General features: G+C 49.6%; 2 protein-coding genes across 6 annotated transcripts; one reads left to right on the top strand and one right to left on the bottom strand.

Moving 5' to 3' along the window:
• Positions 1-5327: 5327 nt before the first annotated feature.
• Positions 5328-26485, top strand: IL17D (interleukin 17D). 5 transcript variants are annotated; one of them, XM_030813263.1, is made up of 3 exons: positions 5328-7342; positions 8016-8311; positions 25031-26485. In XM_030813263.1, exons 1-3 carry the CDS (start codon positions 7328-7330, stop codon positions 25347-25349), a joined length of 630 nt encoding a protein of 209 aa, XP_030669123.1. In that variant the 5' UTR covers positions 5328-7327; the 3' UTR covers positions 25350-26485. The 5 variants fall into 5 exon arrangements, with proteins under 5 accessions (XP_030669123.1, XP_030669125.1, XP_030669124.1 ...); XM_030813265.1 differs by having other exon boundaries at positions 5328-7452; XM_030813264.1 differs by having other exon boundaries at positions 5328-7565.
• LOC115835173 lies at positions 25371-26993 on the bottom strand. The gene has a single exon (XM_030813267.1). It carries the CDS (start codon positions 25712-25714, stop codon positions 25397-25399), a length of 318 nt encoding a protein of 105 aa, XP_030669127.1. The 5' UTR covers positions 25715-26993; the 3' UTR covers positions 25371-25396.
• Between the last annotated feature and the right edge of the window lie 649 nt (positions 26994-27642).

Raw genomic sequence — 27642 nt, 5'->3', positions numbered from 1 at the left:
AAAATATCCAAACTAAAGCAAAGAGAAATAAGACTGGAAAAATAAAGCAGCTGATAAGAGACACTTGGGACACAGTCAAGAGTTTAAATAATTATAATGGGAATCCCGGAAGGAGTGGAAGAGAGAATAGGGTCGAATTAACATTAGAAGAGATAATGTCTACAATTTCCCTAAATTGAAAAAGACATAAAGCCACAGATTTAGGAAGTTCAGTGAGCACCAGGGAGATACAAAGAAGACCATGCTATAGTTACACTGTGCTCAAACTGCTAAAACCCACGAAGTCCTTAAGATAAGCAGAATTACAAGGACATAGTACTGTCAGAGGAACATTAATAAGATTTATGGCTAACTTTTCAATAAAACTAAGGAACCAGAAGACAATAAAATGGTATCCTTAAGGGGCTGAAAAACAAAAAAATTAAAAGTCTGCCAATCTAGAATTATATTCCAGTGAATATATCCTATAAACTTTAAAGACTTTTCAGGCCGGGCCCGGTGGCCCATGCCTGTAATCTCAGCACTTTGGGAGGCTGAGGAGAGTGGATCGCCTGAAGCCAGGAGTTCAAGACCAGCCTTGCCAACATGGTGAAACCCCATCTCTACTAAAAAATACAAACATTAGCCAGGCGTGGTGGCAGGCACCTGTAATACCAACTGCTCAGGAGACTGAGGCAGGAGAATCGCTTGAAGCTGGGAGGCAGAGGTTGCAGTGAGCTGAGACTGCACCACTGCACTGCAGCCTGGGTGACAGAGCAAGACTCCGTCTCAAAAAAAAAAAAAAGAAACTTTTCAGACAAACAAAATTTGAGAAAATTAATTACCAGAAGACTAGCTCTACAGAAAATGCTAAAAAGTCCTACAGGCTAAAGGAAGATGATCCTAGAAAGAAGCAGGAAATGACAGAAACTGATCACAAAGTTGAAAAATAACGAAAAGCACCAGAAAGGTATGGGGATATATAAAAGAATATTGACTATTTAAAACAACAATAATAAGGCCTTGTGGAATTTTAAGATACATAGAAATAAAATAATGACAATACTAGTCCAAAGATTGGGATTGGATATTAAACGAAGTTTCTTATGTCATTCAGACAGTGCTAGACCATAATGAGGAGTGTTTTGCAGAATGTACAATTTAAAAAGTAATGGTACAACTAATGAATATGGAAAGAATGATAAAATCAGCCAGGTGCAGTGGCTCATGCCTGTAATCCCAGCACTTTGAGAGGCCGAGATAGAAGGATTGCCTGAAGGCAGGACTTTGAGACCAGCCTGGGCAACAAAGCAAGACACTGTTGTCTACAAAAAATTAAAAACTAAGCCAGGCATGGTGGCAAGTGCCTATAGTCTCAGCTGTTTGGGAGGCTGAGGTGGGAGAATCACTTGAGCCCAAGAGTTTGAGGCTACAGTGAGCTATGATGGCACCACTGTACTCCAGTCTGAGTGGACAGCATGACCCTATCTCTAAAAATAAATAGATAAATAATAACTAATAGATAAATAAAATGAAGATCACCACTTTGCAACCACCACAATATTAATTAATCCAAGCAAGAATCATCACTGATTGCTAAAGCAAGTGAAGGAAAGTTTGATGAGAATAGCATATTTACACAGCCCCAAAGTTTTCCCCCATGAATTACTTATTAATTATAAGAGGAAGAAAAGAAATTTTATATTGGAGAAACCTGGTGGTACCTTAATCATGACCAAAGTTAACACAGCCAATAATGGGATGAATAAAATCCTTATGCCTCCTGATGTGAGACACTGAAAAGATATGAGATTACCTAGTCAATATTCCTGCCAAAAAAACTAACCTGAACCAAATCATGAAGAAATATCATAAACTGAAGAACATTTGACAAAATAACTAGCCTCTACTTTTCAAAAATGTCAAGGCCATGAAAGACAAAAAAATGTCTGACGAACTGTTCCAGATTAAGGAAGACTAAAACAGGCTGGGTTCAGTGACTCACGCCTGTAATCTCAGGACTTTGGGAGGCCAAGGCAGCTGGATCGCTTGAGGACAGGAGTTCAAGACCAGCCTGGCCAACATAGCGGGACCCCCCCATCTCTACTAAAAATAAAAATTAGCTGGGCCTGGTGGTGCATGCCTGTAGTGCCAGCTTCTTGGGAGGCTGAAGAACGGGAATCAGTTTAACCCAGGAGGCAGAGACTGCAATAAGCCGAGACTGCACCACTGCACTCCAGCCTGGGCAACAGAGTGAGACTCTATCAAAAAAACAAAAAAGGAAGGAAGGAAGGAAGGAAGGAAGGAAGGAAGGAAGGCAGGCAGGCAGGCGGGGCGGGGCGGGGCGGGGGGGGGGGCGGGGCGGGGCGGGGCGGGGCGGGAAGAAGAGGGGAGGGAAGGGGAGAGGAGGGGAGGGAAGGGGAGAGGAGGGGAGGGAAGGGGAGAGGAGGGGAGGGGCGGGCAGAGGAAGGAAGACTAAAGAGACATGTCAACAAAATGTAATGCATGATCCTTGATGAGATCCTGGACTGGGGATTTTTTAAGGACATAAAAACGTGAAATGGATAGAATTAGATCCTCACTTGATGGGGCTGATACCATTGTTAAAAAATACCACACGTTGAAAATACATTTATTACTCTGTTATACCAGTCATAAGGTGAAAAATCATAGCTTGAACTATCAGTAAATCCAGATGCCCCTCGACTTACCATAGGGTTATGTCCCAATAAGCTTATCACAAAGTCGAACAATCATAATTGAACAATCATAAGCCGGAGACCATCTATATTAGATTAAGTATTTGTAAAATGTCTTAATTTTTAGAATTGCACTACGGTTACATAAGTGAATGTCTTTGTTCCTGAGAAATACACACTGAGGTGTTGTGGGACAAAGGGTCCTGATTTCTGCAACTTAATGGCTCAGTGGTTCAGAAGAAAGCACAGTGAAAAAGCAATGTGGAGAAATGTTAACAAATAGTGGAACTGAGTGAAGGGTATATGGAGTTCCTTCATATTCTTCTTACAACTTTTCTATAAGTCTGAAATTATTTCAAAATAAAAGTTTTTTTTTAAGCTAATGTAGCTGGGCGTGGTGGTGTACACTGTATCAGCACTCAGGCTGAGGCGATCTTGTCCAGGCTCGTATGGCTATAGCACCACTGCACTCCAGCCTTGGTGACAAAGCAAGACCCCGTGCCTAAAAATAATAAATAAAAATAAAAAAGCTAATGGAGGACAAAATGTAATGATAAAAAAAAAACCTGATTAATCCAAAGAAAAGCAGGTAAAGGAGAAATAAAGGAATAAAGAGCAGATGAACAAAGAGAAAACAAGCAGCAAGATAGGACTTAAACCTATTTATATTAGTAATTACATTACATTAGTAATTATAAAAATGCAAACTCAATTATATTAATAATTAGTAAATGCTAGTTATGTTTAAAAATACAGCAAATGTAAATAGAATATTCCAATTAAGTGACAAAGGTCAGACTATTAAAAAACAAGACTCAACTATATGTTACTTACAAAAGACACATTTTAAATGCAGTCCTGCACCACATAACATCTTTTCAGTCAAAAACAGACCACATACATGATGATGGTCCCATACGATTATAATACCAAATTTTTACTGTACCCTTTCTATGTTTAGATACACAAATACTTACTATTGTGTTACAATTGCCTACAGTATGCAGTACAGTAACATGCTGTACAAGTCTGTAGCCTAGATGTGTTGTAGCCTAAACTACACCCATAGAGCCGAGTTGTATAATAGGCTATACTCAGTTTAAATACAATCTAGGGTGTTCACACAGCAACGAAATCACCTTACATTTCTCAGAATGCATCCCTGTTGGTAAAAGACATGTGACTGTCTAAAGGCACAGATAGGTTGAAAAAGAAAGGATAGAAACAGAATGCTCATCAAGGCCGGGTGTGGTGGCTCACGCCTGTAATACCAGCACTTTGGGAGGCCGAGGCCGGCGGATCGCCTGAGGTCAGGAGTTTGAGACCAACCTGGCCAATGTGATGACACCCTCCCTGTCTCTACTAAAAATTCAAAAATTAGCCCAGCGTGGTGGCATGTGTCTATATTCCCAGTTACTCAAGAGGCTGAGGCAGGAGAATAGCTTTAACCCGGGAGGCAGGGGTTGCAGTGAGACAAGATCACACCACTGCACTCCAGCCTGGGCAATAAGAGTTAAACTTCATCTCAAAAATAAAACAAAATAAAAATTCAGAACCTTTGCTGTAAAGGGGAGTCAAGTGGGACCTGGGGTCAAGAAAGGGTTTATCAAATGCATCAGGAAAGAAGGTGGGAGACATCAGACTGGGTGGGAGTAAGTTAGTGCATTTGCTGGTTAGAAGAAATGTAAAAGCTCTCATCTGTGGTCTGTGGAAGGTGTGAGGAACGAATTGGGCAGTAGAGACTTGAGGAAAGAGAATATGTAGATTAGTGATACTGGAAGAAGACCATAACTGCAGAGGTGTAATACGATACTTATGTTGAATGTTAATCTGAGATTTGTGGTCATAACTCAGAATTGAGTCTACTCAGCTCAGCTGTATGATTTTTAAGAGTTGGGATTCTAGGCAAGTACAACAGAGAAAAAAGGAGAAAGGGATTAAGTAAGGGTGTTTGCAAGGGTGTGGTGACAGTGTCGAACTGTGAAATCTAAAGTAGACAGGAAAGGACATAAAGGACTCACGGGGGGAATGGTTAGTGAGAAGTGGGAGAAGGCTGGATGCCTGCAGAAAACTGCAGGAGTGGGCGAAAATAGAAGGCACCTGTGTCAAGGAATAGGCTATTTGAAATCAGATGTTTGGCTGTATTGCAGTTATTGGTGATGACGAAACCTTGGATATGACCCTATGACTTGACAGTTGAGATGCCATGGGAAATAAAGACAATGGGGCTAACGTAGTGACTTGGAAATCAGCATGTTAAATTGTCTCTGTGGAAGTTAAGGTGCCAGGAATGATCAGTAGGAATAGTGGTGGACCCAGGTGGTAAAATCAGTGAATCAACGGAGTGACCAGGAAGGTGACAGCAATGAGAGCGCTATCAGTAGGAATACCCAAGCACATTTTTTTTTTTTTTTTGAGACGAAGTCTAGCTCTGTTGCCCAGGCTGGAGTGCAGTGGTGCAATCTCGGCTCACTGCAACCTCCGCCTCCCGGGTTCAAGCGATTCTTCTGCCTCAGCCTCCTCAGTAACTGGGATTACAGGCATGCGCTACCACACCTGGCTTTTTGTATTTTTTTTTAGTAGAGACCGGGTTTCACCATGTTGGGCGGGCTGATCTCAAACTCCTGACCTCGTTATCCGCCCGCCTAAGCCTCCCAAAGTGCTGGGATTACAGGCGTGAGCCACCATGCCCGGCCCCAAGGACAGCTCTTTAAGGAAGAGAAAGAGGTTTGGGTAGATACGAACATCAGTAACCCAAGATTAGTATGGAAGGAGCCAACCACATACCGGCTTTTGGAGTTACGGTGCCTAAGGATGATTTAAAAGATTTTCCCCAACAGCTTGCCCCATGCTAAGCAGTCTTGCAGCTGTGCTGGTATTGGGGGTGCTGAGTAAACCAGGGGATGAGGGACTGGAGAGGCTTCAAATGAAGCTTGCGCGGCCACACTGCAGATGTGTTGGTTTTAAGGGAACACGATGAGCCTGCTTTTGAGTATGTTGTTCCCTTTTTTTCACTTGTCTTAGGTTTGAACTTAATTATTAACATGCTTATTTTGCATCTTCATAAATATGTTGAAATTTGAGGGGAACTCATAAACATTTGCACCTATTTATAAGACTTTTTCTCAACTGATTAGTCTCACAAATATCAACTTTGTTCTGCCAAATAGGTGAGCATTTTCAGTCATTTGTGATCTTTCACAAAATGAAAACTGCTGAAAAGTAAATATTTTCCTTCCCACTTCCAAGGTAATCCGGTGGGATGGTGAGGAAGAGAGAAGTTGCCATGTTACCAGATAGTGGAAAATATTTTGTTGAATAATATACAGAACTAAGTCTGGTACCATGTCATCTCATATAGGAATGGATGCTGAAATGAGACAGACTGAGTATTTCTATGAAACTCTCATAATGATACTCTCTGAAAAGCCTCCCACGCTTCCTTTTTTCCAATAAAAAATAAGCAGTATTTGAGTACTGAAACCTTTATTCCCATTTTACTGGAAACAAAGAACATGAACAATTTACTAGTCAGAAAAAAAGTGTTTTATAACCCAAAACAAATATTTGCCAAGAGCTGTAAATTGCTTAAATCGCTTAAACTGGAGATTTCAGTGAGATTTTTAGCAGTAGATTACTAAGCTCCTTAGTTATAGAACATTCAAGGCATAGGAAAGTGTTTTTCCTACAAAGCATAACTGAAATGTAGTTTAACTAATGGTTTACAATTCAGTCAAATACCAAAGCTGCAAACCATTTAGGGAGTCATCAATTACATATTTTGTACACTTTCAAAAAGCTTACAGCTGAGATGGGTTGTTTATTTTCAAAGCATGACTGCTTTAAAATGATCACATTCATTAGCCTGCCACCTAGGAAGCATTAAGCATTTACTTGCAGAATGAACAAACGAGCACGTTGTCTTGTGTTATGAAGTATATAATATAGTTCGTTTTAGTTTCTTCATTCGCAGACTATCAGGCTCATTTCACGTGACTGCTTGCACTTAAAACTGAGTTATCACGGAGTAGGAACTCTCCAACATCGTCGTCATAGACCAAGAGATGCCCATGAACAGCCATGAAAGTGCCAGTCAGGGAAGTATTCAGTGCTTTGTTGTAGAGTTGTTGGATAGAGGCACAGGATCATTTCATGTTGTTGAGGAGAAAGGAGCAACAGCCTCCTCCCACCTTATTAAAAATAGAGATTTAAAAAAATCTCTAATTTCCTCGAAGTACAGAATCTCAAGAGGTAGCTCTAAGGAGAATCCCTCCGGGTTTGAGCGCGTTCCTCTTCCAGGGGGGCCTATTCTTGGACTGCTTTCCTTAATAGAGAAATCTCTCTGAGCCAAAATCGGCCTCCCCCAACTCCATCTTGTCGGCCCCACTTTTCTGCTCCGGAGACTTCCAGGCCAGTCCCCACTCCTCCTTCAGCCAGTCGGGCCCGCACCCGCGCCCGACAGGGCCAGCCCTCTCCTCCTCCTGCGTGGCGCAGCACAGGCCCTGAGCGCGCGACCCCAGGCCCTGGGCGCCCCGCCGCATGCTCGCGGCTGGAAGCCCCAGTTTGCGTGGCCCTTTGGGTTATTCCGCTAAAGAGCCGCCGCGTCGCCCCATCTCGGCGCGAATCTGAAAGCGTTTTCGGGGGAGAAGATGTTGGGGGCACTGGTGAGTACACTGCACAAGTGACAAAATGTTTTCAGCTCCTGGAGGCGAAGGGTGGAGAGTCGCTCTGTGTCCGTGAGGCCGGGCGGCGACCTCGCTCAGTCGGCTTCTCGGTCCGAGTCCCTGGATACGAGGAAAGACCACAGGGGGCTTCTCACGGAAAAGCGGGCCCCGGACCCTGCGCGGGCTGGCTGGGGCGGGCGGATGACGAGGCGCAGGGGCATGGGTGGGTCTGCGAGGCGGCGGGTCCGGGCGTCTCAGGCTCTGGGGCTCCCTCGCTGGCGGCGGCGCAGGGATGGCGCGCCCGGAGGTGAGGGTGCGGCGGGTCACAAGCACTCGCAGCCCGCAGCGCAGCAGCCCGGCAGGCACACGCACACGTGCACGCGCGCCCCGCACCCGCCCCCCGTGCGGCCCCCGGCTCGGGGCGGCGGTGGCGGCGGGGGCCGGGGGCGCGCGGGCCGGCGCCGGGCTGGGCCCCGGGGACCCCGCGGGCGGCGGGCAGGCGGGGAGGGCGCTCTGGGGCCCGCCCGCGCGGCTCCCATCCTCCGGGCCGGCCTCTGGCTCCGCGGGGCGAGGAGGCGCCCGCCGGCTCCGGGCGCCGCGGGCGGGACACGGGCGCGGGGCGCAGGCGGGCTCCTCCGGCGCGCGCGGACGCTGAGCGTGACCTGTCCCTCAGGTCTGGATGCTGGTAGCCGGCTTCCTGTTGGCGCTGCCGCCGGGCTGGGCCGCGGGCGCCCCGAGGGCGGGCAGGCGCCCGGCGCGGCCGCGGGGCTGCGCGGACCGGCCGGAGGAGCTACTGGAGCAGCTGTACGGGCGCCTGGCGGCCGGCGTGCTCAGCGCCTTCCACCACACGCTGCAGCTGGGGCCGCGTGAGCAGGCGCGCAACGCGAGCTGCCCAGCAGGGGGCAGGCCCGCCGACCGCCGCTTCCGGCCGCCCACCAACCTGCGCAGCGTGTCGCCCTGGGCCTACAGGTGAGCGACGGGCGCGTCCTGGCGGGGCCCGGCAGGTGGGGAGGGCAGGGCTGGGCGGGGAGAGTGGGTGGGGCCGGGCCGAGGCCGGGCAGGCGGGGCAGGGGAGGTGGGTGGGGCGGGGCGACGCGGTGGGGGCGTGGCTCGCGGGGCGAGGCGGAGCAGGTAGGGGTGGGGTGGTGCGGGGCGAGACAGGGTAGGGTACGGTGGGGTGGGGTGCGGGGGGCGCTGCGATGAGGCGGGGTGGGACGGGGCAGTTGGAGCACCGGGGGGGCAATTCCTAAACCACGAAGGCCCACCCCCACCACCTCCCTTGAAGGAGTCCTGCTTCCCCTCTTTACCCTCCAGTATTTCCTATGCAACACGTATCTCTTGAACACCTCATCTCCGCCAGGTTGGATGGGTCCGCAAGGCACTAGCTGGGGACCCTTGCGTGATGTGGACACAGTTATGTGGACCGTACTCTGCACAGGGGGCCCGGGGAGGTGCTGCTGGGGGGTGCGCGGTACTCTCCACATATTTCCTGAGTGCCCCTGTGGTCCAGAGGCTGCTGGAGTGGAGCCCTGGGAAGCGCCCTCTGAGCCCCTCTAGTTTAATAGCCTAAGAAAGGAGTGGGGATAATTGGGAAAGAAAGCACACCACCAGGCAGTGCATGAAGTGACATGAACAGTTTCGAGAGTGTTTTGATCTTGGAACAGAGGTCATTTCAGAAGAAAGGGACAGCCTGCAAAAGGGGAAGGCTGGAGCAGTTGGGGGCGTGCAGGCAGGGTGCGGCAGTGTCCTCAGCAGGCACCTGTGACCGTCTTCCCTCTAGCTGGAGGAGGAGGAGCTGCCCTAGGGGGCAAGGCCTCACAGGGCCACAGAGGTCAAGAAAGGCTTCGTGAAAGAGCTGAGTCTTGATGGAGGAGAGCAAGTCGCCTACAAAGGCAGTGCTGAGGGAAGGGACAGCTGATAGCAAGCGGGAACAAAGCGCTTGGAAAATGGGGAGAGCCACAAGGCGAGCGGGGGCGGGGGAGGGCGTAGGCGAGGTGTTTGCCTGTGGGGTGGGCATCAATGTGAGGCTGGAGACAGGCGCAGGAGCTGGATCCTGGCCTTGTCAGCAGTGCGGAGCTTCACCCTCACGCCTGGAATCCCAGCACTTTGGGAGGCCGAGGCAGGAGGATTTAAGTCCAGGAGTTCGAGACCGGCCTGGGAGACAGCGAGATCCCGTTTCTGCAAACAATTTTTAAGGATTAGCCAAGTGTGGTGGCACGTGCCTGTGGTCCCAGCTACTCTAGAGGCTTAAGTGGGAGGATTGATTGAGCCCGGGAGGTTCAGGCTGCAGTGAGCTGTGGTGGCGCCGCTGCCTTCCAACCTGCGTGACAAAGCGAGACCCCGTCTCTAAAATAAAAATTAAAGAAAAAAAAAAAAAAGGCTTGACACTTGAGATCGAGGAAGCCATACAGCCACTCTGGTTTAGGAGGGTGTCCCAATGGGGCATGGACTGGACAGTGCGCTCCAGCACTTCCATCCAAAGGACCTAGGGCTTCACTCAGGCAGCGCAGTGGGAAGGGGAGACTAGGATCAACGTGAAAGACGCTCATTAAAGAAGACAGGTGCTGTGGAGAGTCAGAGGAAATGTGATGATTTTGTCTAAGACGCATCTGGGCTTTCCTGGAACCTCTCCCAGCCAGCTGCTGGGTAGGGAGGTTTCCTTTTACTCAACAACACACAGGACCCCTATGCTGTCCTGGGAAGCCAAGTTTTAGGGCCTCCTGCCTCCTGGCTACTCTGCAGAGGATCAAGCTCACTGTGGCAGAGCCCCCTCAGAGCCCCTGCCCACGGGGAAGTTGGGTGGGACCCCTCCTGCCCTTCTCACTCCTGTCCTTCAGCTGGAGCCTGCAGGGCACACACATAGCGCCATTCATTCTGGTGTCTTGGTGCTCTTGCTTTTCCTCTCTCTTCCCTCCATTTCCAGGACCCGAAGGGATGGGCTACGGCATTCTTCTTTCTCTAACCTCGTGTTATGCTTCTGATATAGCAAATAGGATTAAAGCCACATGGGGAATCTCTCAGAACCAGAGTTTAACTTCTCTGGACAGAAGCTGCTGCCCTGCTTTTTATAGCAGATTCAAACTCTCAGGCAAACTCGTGGCTCCCCACAGGCTGGGCCAAGGGCCTAAGAGTAGCACATAGCCTCCCAAAGGCATGTCTGTCATGTTTCTGGCTTGGGTTGTTGATGGTATTTGAGCAAAATGAGAAAATACACTTAGGAACAAGTGTTGTGGGAGGAAATAATGAATTTAGTATCAAGCCTGTTGAGTTTTGCCTGCCTGAAAGGCGTGCAGGTGACAATGACTGGTTGGAGCTCAGGAGACAGAGCAGGGCTGGAGGACACATTGAGAGTTAGCAGCCCTGGCATTCTGTGTGTGGGAAGTTAAATTGAGTTTCCCTTGCTACAGATGACACCTGTGTCGCCCCAGGCAGGATCTGGGAGCAGAGGGAGGTTATGGATGAGAATGACGCACAGGGTTCGGGGATCGTGGTCTGGGCCACCCAGATCTGCCCATGTGTGGAACCTCAGTGCTGGGTGGTCCCAGGAGCAGGAGTGGCAGCTGCAGCAGGTGGCTGAAGGTGTCCTGTGCATCATTTTTCATATTATTTAGCAACAGTGATGAGATCACTCCCCATGGGCAAACGGAGGTGGGTGGCTTATATTTGCTGAAAGAAAGACAGTCTTCAGGGGATGGCTGCTGGGCTGGGACTCCAAACTGCTGACTGCCAAAGCTACTCCTGCGTTTTCCTGCCAGGAGAGCCCTCTCTGCCCTCCTCCCTCCAATCACCTCTCACCATCTTTTGGGTTATTAGGAAGATTAGAAAAAGTGAGACCCAGTGAGGTCCAGTGGCTCACACCTGTAAATCCCCAGCTACTCAGGAGGTGGAGGTGGGAGGATCACTTGAGCCCAGGAGTTTGAGACCAGCCTGAGCAACATAGTATGAGACTCTGTCACTACAAAAAAACAATTAGCTAGGTGTGGTCATGTTTGCCTATGGTCCCAGCTACTTGGGAAGTTTGAGCCAGGGAGGCTGAGGCTGTAGTGAACTCTGATTGTGCCACTGTACTCAGGGCTGGGCAACAGAGTGAGAACTTGTCTCAAAAAAAAAAAAAAAAAAAGGAAAAGAAATAGCCCATGGAAGTGTGGAGCCTCTACCAAAAGATGTTGTGGAAGGACAGGCTTTTTTTTTTTAGACAGAATCTCGCTCTGCCGCCCAGGCTGGAGTGCAGTGACACAGACAGCTCAATGCAGCCTTGACCTCCTAGGCTCAAGGGATCCTCCTACCTCAGCCTCCCATGTAGCTGAGACCACAGGTGCACACCACCACATGTGGCTAGTTTTTTTTTTTTAGAGATAGGGGTCTCACTTTGTTGCCCAGGTTCGTCTTGAATTCCTGGGCTTAAGTGACCCTCCTACCTCAGCCTCTCATAGTGCTGGGATTACAGGCATAAGCCATAGTGCCAGGCCAGGGCTTGTTCCTTGGTGGAGCGTCTGAGGGTGGGGCCTGGGTAGAGGAGTGCCCACCTGCAGGCTGGGCACAGGGTCAGGTGGTATTTCTTTCTTTTGAGACAGGGTTTTGCCCTGTCACCCAGGCTGGAATGCAGTGGCATGATCTTGGCAGACTGCAACCTCCATCTCCTGGGTTCAAGCGATTCTCCTGTCTCAGCTTCTGGAGTAGCTGGAATTACAGAGGCATGCCACCACGCCCGACTAATTTTTGTATTTTTAGTAGAGACGGGGTTTTGCCATGTTGGCCAGGCTGGTCTCGAACTCCTGGCCTCAAGTGATCTGCCTGCCTTGGCCTCCTAAAGTGCTGGGATTACAGGCCTGAGCTACCACGCCCTAAAGGCACCGCAGTCAGAGAGAATGCTGAGAAAGACAGATGGGGAGGTGGACTGAACGTCAGGAGTACTGATGGGCACAGCAAGGATCACTTTAGGTGGGTAAGTTTTAAAATAGGCATTTGGAAGGTGGCTTTCCATATGGATGGAATGGAGACATGGGTCATTCAGTAAATGGTGTTGGGACAGCCTGGGCCTCACTCCTTTGTGAAAACAAATTCCAGATAAATCAAAGATTTAAGTGTAAAAAAACTGCAAAAGCAGAGAAAAACACAAGCAATTATATTTATAATCTTGGAGTGGAGGAGGCCCTATTTAGCTGCTCGGTCCCCAAAAGTCACAGAAGACAAGATTGAGAAATGAAGTTACATAATTATACACCACTTCTTCTTGGTAAAGTAAAATAAGAAAAATACAAGGGCAAACTGGGAAAAAATGTTTGCAACCCAAGTCACAAAGAGCTCATTCCTAAAGAGCTCCCACAAATCAGTAAGAAAAGGACCAGTGACGGCCGGGTGCGGTGGCTCACGCCTGTAATCCCAGCACTTTGGGAGGCCGAGGCAGGAGGATCACGAGGTCAGGAAATTGAGACCATCCTGGCTGACACGATGAAACCCCATCTGTACTAAAAATACAAAAAAAAAAAAAAATTAGCCAGGTGTGGTGGCGGGTGCCTGTAGTCCCAGCTACTCAGGAGGCTGAGGCAGGAGAATGGCGTGAACCCAGGAGGCAGAGCTTGCAGTGAGCTGAGATTGCACCACTGCACTCCAGCCTGGGTGACAGAGCGAGACTCTGTCTCAAAAAAAAAAAAAAGAAAGAAAAGAAAAGTAAAGGACCAGTGACATCATGAAAAGATGAGCAAAGATCGGGACTGTTCCCAGGGAAGGAAGGTCAAATGACTCAAACGCTTGACACAGAAAGCAACGCTAGCATCAGGCATAAGTGAAGTGCATGTGGAGACTATACTGAGAAGCCCTTTTTTTTTCCTGGCACCCAGCAGGCTACGTTGGCAAGGTTGTGAAGGAAAGGCATTCTCATCCAAGTACAGGGGTATGAATCAGCACAACTTTTATGGAGGGCAATTTGGTGTTAAATACCAAGATTTTAAATTCACACACCCTTTAACTTAGTATTTCCCCTTCAGACACACTTGCCCATGTGCCAAATGATATGTGTACAAGGATATGTGTTCACTGCTATAATAGCAAGAGATTGGAAGCTACCTAAACATCCACCAACAGGCACCGAGTTAGATATTAGACACTATAAGGAAGAATGAGGCAGCTCTAAAAGTCATAAGTGGATCAATCACTCACCAGTACAGAGCGGGGAAAAGTGTATATAGCATGCTGCCATTTCTATGAGGGGGAAAATATGACGTAATATGTACATATGACACATTCTGTTTTCAATGCCTACACATATTCGCACACAGGCATCTTTAGAATGTGGGTATTGTGGTGCGTCTTATGAGGCTCTCTGGGGGCTGGGGTTGGGGAGGAGACCTACTTTTTACTCTTGTATCTTTTAAGTTTTCTGCCATGTGCACATATTCCTTATTTCAAAGACATGTTAATTTTTAAGTTGAGAGCAGAAAGGGAATTTCTCCAACAATGAGAAAAAAGCAGATACCGAGAAAATGAAGCTTCAGCACAAACAACAGCCTGGGACATACCAAGGGCATTGGTTGAAGGGCACCGTTTGTTCTTAAAGGCTCCGGGGCTTCCTGAAGAGGCACTGCAGACATCTGGATGGATTTTCAGAGCTCCTGCGACTCCATGGCTGGTTTGTGCTCCTGGTGAGGAGCCCAGACCTGGAAAGATGAAGGCATTGGCCCCAGGTGACAGACAGGAAATAGTAGAGCCAGGAGTCATCCTAGACCTCTCTGGTTCTGTCTAGCCCAAGTGCCACCCGGTGTGCTGTTAGAAAACAACATTCAGCTTCCAGAGTACAAAAATATTTTTTCATTTACTTTGTGGCATAATGTTTGTTTCTCTTTAGCTTTAAAAACAAAAATGCCAAAAATAAAGTCAATTGGATTACTCAGTAAGTTTTTAAAAGTCAAATTGATATATTAAGAAATATGTTGTAAGAACACTGAGGTTTATTGAAGTTTAAGATACACGTCACTCATTTATGATGAAACCCCAAAGACAGGCTGGGCACAGTGGCTCACGCCTGTAATCCCAGCGCTTTGGGAGGCCGAGGTGGCTGGATCACCTGAGGTCAGGAGTTCGAGACCAGCTTGACCAACATGGAGAAACCCCATCTCTACTAAAAATACAAAATTAGCCGGGCATGGTGGTGCATGCCTGTAATCCCAGCTACGCGGGAGGCTGAGGCAGGAGAATCACTTGAACCTGGGAGGTGGAGGTTGCGGTGAGCCGAGATCGCGCCACTGCACTCCAGCCTGGGCAACAAAAGCAAAGCTCTGTCTAAAAAAAAAAAAGAAACCCCAAAGATAAACACCTACCAGTACAGTACTCTGAATATTTTTTAACAGCTTATGTTTTCCAATTTTTGGTAGTCGTCTAAAGATAACTTTTCTCTAGGTTATGAATAATGTGCAATAATTTATTTTTAGGTCTTGTTACTTTTTTCTTTAACTCCTTTCCCCTGGACGATTTAAGAAACTACACGTAATTATTTTACAGTAAATAACTCTGTGGATAGCTGTAGTTGGGAGGTAAACAAAGAAAAGGACCAGGAGTGTCCTAGGCTGTTTTCTGCTGCCATCACAGATGCCACAGAGGGGGTAATTTATAAAGAGTACAAGTTGGCCAGGCGTGGTGGCTCACACCTGTAATCCCAGCACTTTGGGAGGCTGAGGTGGGTGGATCACTTGAGGTCAGGAGTTCAAGACCAGCCTGACCAGCATGGAGAAACCCCAGCTCTACTACAAATACAAAATTAGCTGAGTGTGGTGGCACACACCTGTAATCCCAGCTACTCGGGAGGCTGAGGCAGGAGAATCACTTGAACCGGGGAGGTGGAGGTTGCAGTGAGCTGAGATCATGCCATTGCACTCCAGTCTGAGCAATAAGAGTGAAACTCTGTCTCAAAAAAAAAAAAAGTACAAGTTTATTTGGCTCATGGCTCTGGAGGCTGGAAAGCCCAAGGGTGCAGTGCTGGCATCTGGTGAGAGTCGTCCCACGCCGGAAGGTGGAAGCAAGTGACAGAGAGGGAAGGGCGGAACTCATCCTTTTACCAGGAACCCCTCCAAGGATGGCAGAGCCCTCCTGACCCAATCACCTCTTCAAGGCCCCACCTCCCACACTGTTACCATGGCAATTGAGTTTTTAACACATGAACTGTTGGAGGGACACAAACCATAGCAGAGAGTAAAGGAGAGTAGGGAGAACAGGGGACAGGAGGTCAAGTAACTTTCAAATAGACACAGTACGTCACCAATGGCATTTGAAGAGGCCATGAGACCCTCCCCAGCAGCCCAGTGCAGGTACAGTTCAGGTACCCCGGCTGAAGGAAGCTGATATTTTCCCGTGGAGAACCCAAGTACCAGAACTTTCAGCAGATGACATTTGGGAGGAGGGGAAATCAGAAGAAAATAAATTCCCCTCAGGGATTTCATTTGAAAAGCGCCACCTTGGGATACAGTTGTGTAATAGCCAGGGACTGGAAGTCACCTGAACGACCGCCGATAGGCAGCTAGTCAAATACTATACAGCTGTGAAGACTGGCGGCTCTCAGCGTACCTAGGGGCATCCCCTACTTACTAAATGTGCCCAAGTTCAGCTTCCAGTTACCTGTAGGCAGTTCAGCAATGGCCCATTCACTGCGACCTGTTTCCCATGTGGGCTGTCCATTAATTATTTCATTTGACCGATATCGAAACCCAGGGTCACATTCATTCATCAAATATTGTCTGGGGGCTGGTGGGCAGGCCCCCTGGAATACAGCCAGGAACCACAGACCCTGACACTCCTGCAGTCACAAGGTGCTGTTCACATCACTTTCTCTCCAACAAATCTTTTTAAAAAAATTTATCAAAGGGGTTATAACACGAGAGAGAGATTAGGAGTATAATGTTAGAGAAAGTTATCCTCACTACAGCTATCCTTCTTTTTAAGACTCCGGGCCGGGAGCAGTGGCTCATGCCTGTAATCCCAGCACTTTGGGAGGCCGAGGCGGGTGGATCATCTGAGGTCAGGAGTTCAAGACCAGCCTGACCAACATGGTGAAACCCCATCTCTACTAAAAATACAAAATTAGCCGGGCCTGGTGGCACATGCTTGTAATCCCAGCTACTCACGAGGCTAAGGCCAGGAGAATCGCTTGAACCCGGAAGGCGGAGGTTGCGGTGAGCCGAGATCGCGCCGTTGCACCCCAGCCTGGGTGACAGAACAAAACTACGTCTCAGAAACAAACTCCCATTTATCGTCTACCCCTTTAACAAATGCATGTCTTTTATGCACTTTCAAATGCGTGTGCCGATGCTAAAAAAAACCCCACCCTGCAGGCTGAGACCACTATGATACGCGCGTCCCCACTGTCTTGGGCACCGGCCGGCGAAGGTGTCTGCAGCGGCGTCTGTGGCCGACAGGGGGCAGCACGGCGCCAGCGTCCTCGCCCCGCGCACTGGCTGCCGGGGCCGGCCCACCGCGTGGTCTCTGGAATTTGGGGATGGGAGGTGCTTTCCTTTCATCTCTTTCTTTTCTCTTTCTCTCTCTTTTCTTTTTTCTTTTCTTTCATTCCTTCCTTGCTCCCTCCCTCCCTTCTTTCCTTCTTCCCTCCCTCCCTCTTTCTTTTTTATAACGTTTTTCCCTGGGTCCCTGCTTCCAAACTGTGGGTTATTTTCTAATGTCTTAAAGCAAACTAAGCCTCGCCTTCACGGAGTATCTGTACATAGTACATGAGCACAGGTGCAATGTCCTTTCGCCGCCATCCTCTAATGACAGCGCTTTGTTGAGAAAACGAGGGCGTCAGAGAAAGGAAGAGTGAAGGACAGAGGGCTCTGCTGCCTGGCTGGGAAGGTCTCAGTCACAGCCTGTGAGACGGCCGGCATCCTCATTCATTCTTGGAGAAAAAGAGACACTTGTTGTTTAAAGCAGCTTATTTAAGAAATGTTGGTATTTTCCCCCTAAAATGTTTGTATGCATAAATGACCTTGAACTGGCCAAGGTACAGCACAGACCCCGCTACTCCCCCCTTGCCCCTTCTTAAAATACAGCAGGCTCTACTGCACCTATCACTGTTTCACAGGGTAAAAATAAAAGCATTGTCAGGAGCATTGTCATGGGATTAAAGTCTCTCGTTCTGAAAATAGGTATGTTCGTTTTGCTTTGATAGATATTTTCCCCTTACTGCCTGGGTTTTACTTTAGTATTTTAGAGTAACCAGGGATGATGATAATATTTCATTCCATCAGCGCCTCTTGCAATGCTCCTCACCTGAATAAGATGCATGTGCCCTAATGCCAACAGAATGATTTGGGCAAATTCAGGAAGTTCCACACATGCCATGAAGTGAAATTCCTTATGGTGTCTGTCTTCCAGAAGTGACACATGAAAAACTGGCGGTGAGCACACTGCTCACTAAATTAATAAGAGGCCAAAGAGAAAAGAATCTACCGGAAACTCTTCCGAAATTTAAGAGTCCAGGCTCATGTTGTGATAGTGATTATTCCTCATAACCAGTGTTGTGGCGACAACTGACTCACTGGCGGTTGGGTGGGCTCCCCCCTTGGTGCACACAGGCGCCTGCCCCAAGGACAGACACTTCAAAGATGGCTCTGAACCCAGATTCTGCAGCTTCCCCCGGGCGGAGAGTTAAGCCACCCCGTGGGCATGAGTCGTGTTTTTCCTTTGAAGAGATGTTTCCCAGCTGCAGTGAATGTGTGGCATTTGCCATGACAAAAGAATAAAACCCTTCAAGAAATGTGGGTTCTCATTCTCATTTCTTTTTCTCCCTTTCCCTCTGTAAAACTTTTTTTTCTGAATTATCTTCCAAATTATTTTCCAAAGCACTGGTCTTTCTCTCCTCTTCCCCTACCTCCCAGATGAACGACTTGCCCCAGAATAAATGGATTTCCTGGTTGTAGCTTCACCATTTACCAAGCGCCTGGCTGGCTGCTAAATAGCCACAAACCTCACACTGCATCTCTTATTACCATGAGGCTTAGGCAGCTTGGCTGTGGGGGGCAGTGCGGGCGGCTGGGCTAACCCAGGAGAGCTGGAAGACTTTGGACAAGTCTGCTACTCTGTTGGTGCCTCAGTTTCCTCACGAGTGAGAGGAGAGGGTGGGCAGGCTAAGCATTCTTTTTCCTAATAGCCCTGAGCCAGCTCAGTTGGCAGAGGAGCGGGGTTCATTCTGGAGCCCTGACCTTGATGTTAAGTTCAGGATTGCACCAAAGTCAACCTCAGTCCCCAGATAGGGCAGGACTGACCGCTAGTTCTCCTTGGCCTGGGGAAGCCAGTGGGGATCCGTGCCCTGGGCAGACCTCATTGCCATCCCAGGCTGATTTTTCCATGTCCTCTTTCATGAGAAATGCGCGACTGATGTTTTCTTGTAGGGGCCAGAAAAGCATTTTTCAGAGCTTCTTGGCAGCATGTATTGAAGATCTTTGGCTCCCTGGGGCCTTAGCGCATGGAAGGAGGGTGGAGCTGATGGGTCTGCTGGCCACGGCTTGGCAACAGGGAAGCTGTTTGTGGTCTCCAGTTACTCCCTGGCCAGCCAACAGAGCCCTACTATACCCGGCCCTGGCCCCACAGCTGGCCTGGCTGCACACAGTGCTTCCAACGTGGCGGTCCTGCCCCTTCCTTCCCCTGTGGTCTCAAAACCGTTCCCCCTCCCAGCTGCTGGGCTTGTTCCAAAGGGAAAGTGAGAGATCGGAAGGCTAACACAAACCTGTCTTCGTGACTCATTCCTTCTCTTAAACATAGAGACCAAGTGGTCTATACCAGGGCTGTCTATTGGAATTATCTGGGGAGGTTTTAAAAAAGACCAACCCCCGGCTCCACTCTAGAGCAATTGATTCAGAATCTCTGGGGGTGGGGGGGAAAATGATTACTATTTTTTATAAGCTCATTTGTGTGCCTCCAGGGAAGCCATCCCACTGGCAACACTGATTGCTTACTGGGTTAATAATGACCTTATGTACTCATTGGAGGAAATGTAGAAAAAGTCCTGGGCCGGTATTGTCATGAAATTCACACCCACCTGGGAAAATGCAATCATCCAATTGTTTGCCATCAGCTGCAAATCGATAGATCCGAGGTTAGCCAATGGCTAGCTAGCCTTTAGGGATAGCGCTTACGTTGTTGACTGTGCAGCCAGAAATGGGTTTCTGCTGATTCATTTGAATCAGTGGCTCCCCAGCTTAAATGAGTGAAACAGATCACTTGGACAGCTCGTTAGTGTGGAGAGCTTCCGACTCCTTGGGTGTAGTGTTAAGTCTGAGAATTTGCATTAAAATTTTTTTTAACTTAAAAGTTTTATTTTGAAATACAGATATATCTATACATCTTTTTTTGTTTTTATTTTTTTGAGACAGAGTTACACTCTGTCACCCAGACTGGAGTGCATTGGCGTGATCATGGCTCACTGCAGCCTCGACCTCCCAAGCTCAAGGGATCCTCCCACCTCAGCCTAAGGAACTAGGACTACAGGCACGCACCACCACGCCTGGCTCATTTCTGTTCTTTTAAATATTTTTTGTAGAGAGATAGTCTCACTGTTGCCCAGACTGGTCTCAAACTCCTGAGCTCAAGAGGCCTCCCAAAGTGCTGCGATTACTGGCATGAGCCACCGCGCCTTGCCAGAATCGACATTTTTAACAGGAGTCCCATATAGGCTTCATGCAGGTGGTCTGAAAACCACATTTTGGAAATCTTGTTTATGCCGCCTTCTTATCTCTTGCAAAGGTTAGTGTTTTTCACAGGACTCTCAGCTCTTGGAGAGGGATGCTACATGTCCCTCAGTGTCCCCAGAGGACAGCGGATGTCTTGGTATTACCATGGTTGTATAACGTCTTGAGATCTGCTGGCGTGAGTCTGCCCCCTCATTCTTTTTCAAAATTGTCTTGAGTATTCTTGGCCCTTTTCTTCTCTCTCTATGAATTTTAGGATCAGCTTGCCAAGTTCTCAGAGAAATCTTTCTGGGATTTGGTTATAATTGCACTGACTATAGATTAATTGGAATTTTCCAAGACCTTAGAGACTCAATGTATTGCCAGTGTCTTTTCTAAGCATAAAACATTGGTGAAAATGTCACATGATCAGTCCTGCCGTTAGGAAATTGGGGGAAGTGCTCATCAAATCATCTCCTTCACTTTGCAAAGAACCAGGCAAGGTGGAGTTCTCTGCCCAAGGTTACTGGGTGGTGACTAAGTTGGGCTACAATTTTAGGTCCCAAACTCTTAATGACTCCATCCTCCCCTTTTAAGAGAGTCTGCTGGGTCGAACTCATTGACCTTCGGATCTGGCAAGCCACGCTACCGAGACAGGCTGTCTCCACAGACATATTTCGGTGTTTGTGTGTTCTAGCCAAGATTGGAGAAGGCATTGCCGCCACTTTGTTCCTGGGATGGGGTCTTTCAACTGCTGCGAGATAAACAGTCATCCTGAGCCCCTGCTGCTCTGAAATCATTTCATGTTTTGCAAGGTGGGAGGGTGAGCCAAATCAAGGCGCGTGTGCCAACCAGTGCCCCAGCTATCCTTGGGCATCGGTTAGAGGACACATCAGGTGGCCTGATCCTCCCTCGGAATGTGTTCATTGTTTTCAGAGCTCCAGAGCCGCTTCGAATTGTTTCCTACCACGTCCAGCCCCAGGGGCAGGGCTCTTTTTCTGTCTCTGCTGTCACTTACATTCCTGTCCCAGCTCGGTTTCCATCACCTCTAATCATCCCTGGAGGACTCGTCCTTTGTTCCTGGATTAAGCCGGGCCACCTGTCACTTGCTCAAGCCAAGCTTCCCACGTGGCCAGGGACACTTCTGAGATCCCATCAGAGGGGAAAACTTGATGTGTTTCAAGAATGCCCCGGTGCCAAGCTTCTGCAGAGCAGCACGCAGAAAATGTGAAGACAAAAGAATGACTGCCCACAGGAGGCGCGGCACAGGGCAGAACTCTGCTCGGTTGCTTGTCCATGTTTGGTAAGAGAAAAGGCTCCCATTGCAGTTTCTTGCTGTTTCTTTTTGGTGGTAGCTTTCCTTAACCGAAAAGCACACCTAGCTGTTGATGTCCCCAGACTCCAGGCAGGAGGCTGGGGTGAGGGACTTCAGCTCTGTGTCTGTGCCAGCGAGGGCCCTAGGGCTTCTCTCATGACCTCTTTCCCAGGACCCCGCTGGATCCTTCCAAACGCACAGGCCTTGTCTTTCTGCTTCTCTGGGACTGCAGGCCTCATGCCCCCGCACCCTGGGCAGCAGGGCATGGTAGATGCATGGCACCCCCCTTAGGGGCACCTTCCCACTGTGAGAGAACTGCCTGAAACCCGCCCCTGTTCATGCCTCTGATCTCCCATGGCCCAGGCAGCCATGGGGGGAGGTGTCTTGTCAGAGGCCTTAGCCCAGAGGCATCCCATCGGTGGGGGCAATTTCAGTCCTAAGTCCAGTGCAGGGCTGCGCTGTATATTTTTAGGCGGATGAAACTCTGACCCTCACCGCATCCAAGTGACTGTCAGTTATCACCTAGAAAACTACTGGGGTGACGCCTGAGTGACAGTTGTTCATGAAGAACCCAAACGGTGGTGAAATATGAGCAGTTACCTACATACCGAGGGCACGGAAAGACCAGTCCCAGGTGACGAGAACTCAGAGGGCCGGGCAATGCCCTCACATCACTCACCCCACCCGTGAAGAGACTGAGTCCACAGAGGAATGCCTGACCCGCCCGCCCGCCTTTGGTTTTCCTGCGGCACATCCTCCGTGCTATTCTGACAGCCTTTCCAAAACCACATCTCACGTGTGTGCAGCTGCCCGATGCCCTTCATGAGTTTCCAGGAGCAAGATCACATACAGACTAACTGCTGTGGTCTCCAGGGCTCCTGTGCACCTCTCAAATAGCTCACCATGACTCCAGCCTGCTGCATGCCACGTGCGTGTGAGCACACAACCTGTCCATGCTTACACGCCCACACTCACAGATGCCCACGCTCACACACACCTGCCCACTTATACACCCACACACACGCCCACGCTCACACACACCTGTCCACTTACACACACATGCCCACGCTCACACACACACCTGTCCACTTACCCACACATGCCCACGCTGACACACCTGCCCACTTACACACACACATGCTCACGCTCACACACACCTGCCCACTTACACACACACATGCTCACGCTCACACACATACCTGCCCACTTACACACACACATGCCCACGCTCACACACATACCTGCCCATGCTCACACACCCGCCCATGCTCACCCACACACACCTGCCCACACTCAGACACCTGCCCACTCACACACCCACACACATGCCCATGCTCACGCATGCCCACGCTCACACACCCGTGCTCACACACCTGCCCACGCTGACACACAATTACCCATGCTCACACCTGCCCATGCTCACACAGCTGCCCACACTCATCCACACACCTATCCACACTTACACCTGCCCATCACACACGCCTGCCCACACTCACAGCTTCCCACACTCACACCTGACCACATCCACTTGCCCACGCTCACGCACACCTGCCCACACACACCCCCACACCTGCCATACACACATGCTCACACTCATGTTCACAGTCAAATTTCTGTGATTGTCCCATAAGTGATTTTCTCTATTTTCTAATACTTCATTTTGAAATAATTTCAAACTAACACAACTGTTGTGAAATTAGGACGAATTCCCATATACCATTTACCTGGGTTCCCCAAATGTCAGCAGCATCACTCAGCAAAATGCTGAGATCGGAAAATGAACAGACAGGACACTGTTATCTGCCCCGCAGGCCTTCTTTAGGGGATCCACAAATGCCCCTTTCTGCCCTAGGATCCAACCTCTAGCGGCCACTCGTTTTGTGGAATGTCCCTGAGTTTGGGTTGCATGTGTTTGATAGCTGATTGTGCAGGTGGTGATACTGGGAGTGGAAGCGGCTGGCTTCGTGTCACTGCGCCAGGGCGGCAGGTGTGGGCCCAGCCAGGGCATTCCCAGCTTGTGTTCCTCTGCTCGAAGCTCTCGTGTAGGTCCCTCCATCTTGTTTTTCTCCTGGAACAACACGGGATGTATCAAGTTTCCTACATTCCGTTCTTTGTTGGTCACGTCCTCATAGTGTCATTTCTCTCTATTCAGAAATAGAAATCTGGTAGCCTGGCTCCATCACATTCAAGTTCCGGTTTGACCCAGCCCCCTCAAGCCTCTGCCCTTCATGGACCGAGGATGCACCCAGTCTCCACCATCAGCCTTCTCCCCGGGAAGTCGGTGTACTCTGCTCTCCTCTGCCTCTATTTGTTCTCCCTCCATGTGCCCCCGAGATTATCTTATTTAACCACCATCTATCGGTGGACAACTTAAAACTCTGCCTTCAGCCAAGAGCTCCCTCTGGGGCTCCAGACCATCTTCCACCCCATAGTCTGAGGGATCTTTCTAAAATTCCATCTGAGGGACACTCTTTCTCGTTGTACTTCCTAGTGGTGACTGTCCCTTGACCCTATGCTTTGACATGAGACCTGTGAAAAAAATTCTGCAACAACTATTTGGTATGTTGGAGGGAAGCATGAATAAATGGAGTCAGATTGTGCTTTTTTGTTTTTGCTTCAGAGACAACTTGTTCATTTTGCAGGCGGTCCCCACTGCCCTCTCCAGTGCCGTCACCCTGGGCTCCCACCTCTGGGCCCCCACTGCCAGCAAGGCCACCTGGCCAAGCTCCCGATGCCCGCGCTGCCCCATCCTCTGGCCACCCCGACTGGAAGCCTTGGAGTCATTGCTAGCTTTCTGTCCGACCTCATCCCCCACATTCAAACAGTGGACGAGTGCTTGGAGATGTCCCTCTGGGGTTCTGCAAGCACAAGAGGTGGCTGGGTGCAGTCCTGTGTCACCGGCTTCCTCTGATGGCAGCCTGGCCGGTGGCCTCGGGCTCTTCCTACACCAGACCACCTCCCCCCAACCCCCCTCCGCCCCCCCACCGCAGACTCCCTCCTTAGGTCCTGGCACGGAGGTGGCACTGGATCCATTTCCAGTGGCGAGAACACACCATTTCTAGGCTCTTCACCTCCCAGGCGTGCTCTAGTCCCTCAGACACAAAAGGAAGCAGAGGATCCTATGCCTTCCTAAGCCCTCGACCCTCACAGGCCGCTGAGAGCTGGCACTTGGCACCAAATCTCCCTGATGGAGAAAGCTCTTGTCCTTCACTCCCGTGAGAGCCCTGCAGGCCTCTGGCTCCTGGCCCAGTCAGCACTGTCCGCCCCCAGCCCCTCTTTCTCTAGACCTGCCCCAAGCCTGTCCTTGAAACCCGCCCTACCTGCCCCCAGCCTGGGCCCCAGGTGGACGCTCCCCTCGGGGTCTGCAGAGCCTTGCCGGTGGGAGGCAGCGGCTCCGGGGCCTTAGGCAGACAGGGCGCCTCATTCTGTTCTGGTGGCACCTGTGGGCACCCGTGCAGGCGGCATAGATTTTATTTTTCTGCGCACATTAGCCCAGACTCTGGAAGTAGTTTTCCGGCCTGGCTCAGGGCCGGCTAGATGTGCCGTCATTTCAAATGTAAGGAGGCGCTGGGCAGATCTGTTGTCGGCGGGGCCTCGCACGCACGCGCCCGCAGGCGGAGGACAGGACAGTCCCCGAGGCCCTCCCCGGTGACTCTAACCAGGGATCTCAGCGCGCGGCGCGGGACTGCCCCCAGGCGTGACCTCACCCGTGCTCTCTCCCTGCAGAATCTCCTACGACCCGGCGAGGTACCCCAGGTACCTGCCCGAAGCCTACTGCCTGTGCCGGGGCTGCCTGACCGGGCTGTTCGGCGAGGAGGACGTGCGCTTCCGCAGCGCCCCTGTCTACATGCCCACCGTCGTCCTGCGCCGCACCCCCGCCTGCGCCGGCGGCCGTTCCGTCTACACCGAGGCCTATGTCACCATCCCCGTGGGCTGCACCTGCGTCCCCGAGCCGGAGAAGGACGCAGACAGCATCAACTCCAGCATCGACAAACAGGGCGCCAAGCTCCTGCTGGGCCCCAACGACGCGCCCGCTGGCCCCTGAGGCCGGTCCTGCCCCGGGAGGTCTCCCCGGCCCGCGTCCCGAGGCGCCTAAGCTGGAGCCGCCTGGAGGGCTCGGTCGGCGACCTCTGGAGAGAGTGCACCGAGCAAACCAACTGCCGGAGCACCAGCGCCGCCTTTCCATGGAGACTTGTAAGCAGCTTCATCTGACACGGGCATCCCTGGCTTGCTTTTAGCTACAAGCAAGCAGCGTGGCTGGAAGCTGATGGGAAACGACCCGGCACGGGCATCCTGTGTGCGGCCCGCAAGGAGGGTTCGGAAAAGTTCACGGAGGCTCCCGGAGATCGGCTGCTGCGGGTGCAGGGCGTGACTCACCGCTGGGTGCTTGCCAAAGAGATAGGGACGCATATGCTTTTTAAAGCAATCTAAAAATAATAATAAGTACAGCGACTATATACCTACTTTTAAAATCAACTTTTGAATAGAGGCAGAGCTATTTTATATTATCAAATTACAGCTACTCTATTAACATTTCTTAACATATAAACATTGTTTTTTATGTCTTCTGGTAGGATTTTTTTAAAGCATAATTGGAATCCTTGGATAAATTTTTTAGCTGGCACACTCTGGCCTGGGTCTCTGAATTCAGCCTGTCACTGATGGCTGACTGATGAAATGGACACGTCTGATCTGACCCACTCTTCCTTCCACTGAAGGTCTTCACGGGCCTCCAGGTGGACCAAAGGGATGCACAGGGGGCTCGCATGCCCCAGGGCCAGCTAAGAGTTCCAAAGATCTCAGATTTGGTTTTAGTCATGAGTACATAAACAGTCTCAAACTCGTACAATTTTTTTTTCCCCTTTTGAAAGCCACTGGGGCCAATTTGTGGTTAAGAGGTGGTGAGATAAGAAGTGGAACGTGACATCTTTGCCAGTTGTCAGGAAGAATCCAAGCAGGTATTGGCTTAGTTGTAAGGGCTTTAGGATCAGGCTGAATATGAGGACAAAAGTGGCCCACGTTAAAATCTGCAGAGATCAATCTGGAGGCTTCTGTTTCTACATTCCGCCACGAGAGCTAGGTCCTTGCTCTTTTCTTTAGATTGAAAGTCTGTCTCTGAACACAATTATTTGTAAAAGTTAGAAGTTCTTTTTAAATCATTAAAAGAGGCTTGCTGAAGGATACACTGGCTGTGTGTATTTATCTCAATTCTGCTTGATGGGCCAGACTAATTGTTAGAGGAAATCATATGTTACCTAAGGTCTTCACTTTATCTTGAGGTTTAAATTCATCGAGATTTGATTTGGTCTTAGAAAGATCAACTAGTCAGGTAAGGTCAATGTCTTGGATCTTTTGTGACACCCCCAAGACCAGGAAGTGTCCTTTATTCACATGCATTTCACTCCCAAATTTCAGCTACCACAGAAAGACCAATTGGCAGCCTTGGTCTGATCCAGATGAATGGGTCACTCAGAGACTTTCAGCTCCCACTAAAATTGACAGAAATTGTGCATGAAAACACATCACTGAGCAAATCCACTGTCCAAATAAAAAATTCAAAATGGAAAGCAGTAGCTATGGATAGCTCCACAGACTACACTTCCCCATTCAACCTCTGGGGAAGAAAAGGGATCCTCTGGTGGTGGTATGTCTAGAACACATTCCTGTCCAGGAACCAGAAGGTCCAGAGCAACAACAACACAAATCCATACATTAAAAAGAACTGCTTTTTTTTGAGTCGGAGTCTCGCTCTGTTGCCCAGACTCGAGTGCAGTGGCACGATCTCGGCTCACTGCAAGCTCCACCTCCCGGGTTCACGCCATTCTCCTGCCTCAGCCTCCCAGTAGCTGGGACTACAGGCGCCCGCCACCACGCCCGGCTAATTTTTTGTATTTTTAGTAGAGACAGGGTTTCCCCGTGTTAGCCAGGATGGTCTCGATCTCCTGACCTCGTGATCCGCCCGGCTCGGCCTCCCAAAGTGCTGGGATTACAGGCGTGAGCAACCGTGCCTGGCCCAGAACTGCCTTTTAAAGCAGCGACTTAGGTGTGTTTTCCATCATCGCTGCTGTTGTGTAACATTTTCCAGGTCACTCCTCAAATATAAATAGTGCAAGCGTTGGAGGAAGGGCACACAAGGAGAGGAAACTATCTGCATGGGGAAAATGTCATGATTTTATTCACTGCATTAATTATTAGTTTAACCTTAGCTTGCTAAAAGGTAGCACATTCCTAACAGAAGAAATGAGCTTTCCATTTGAAGATTGAGAAAGGCAGCCTCTGTGTTTTTTCTCTGTACTGTACATTCATCCACTTAGTGACTATCTACTGGGCACCTGCCT

Source organism: Nomascus leucogenys, chromosome 5 (assembly GCF_006542625.1).
Source record: "Nomascus leucogenys isolate Asia chromosome 5, Asia_NLE_v1, whole genome shotgun sequence".
In the NCBI taxonomy this organism is placed as follows: domain Eukaryota; kingdom Metazoa; phylum Chordata; class Mammalia; order Primates; family Hylobatidae; genus Nomascus; species Nomascus leucogenys.
This window is presented reverse-complemented; position numbering and strand designations above follow the sequence as displayed.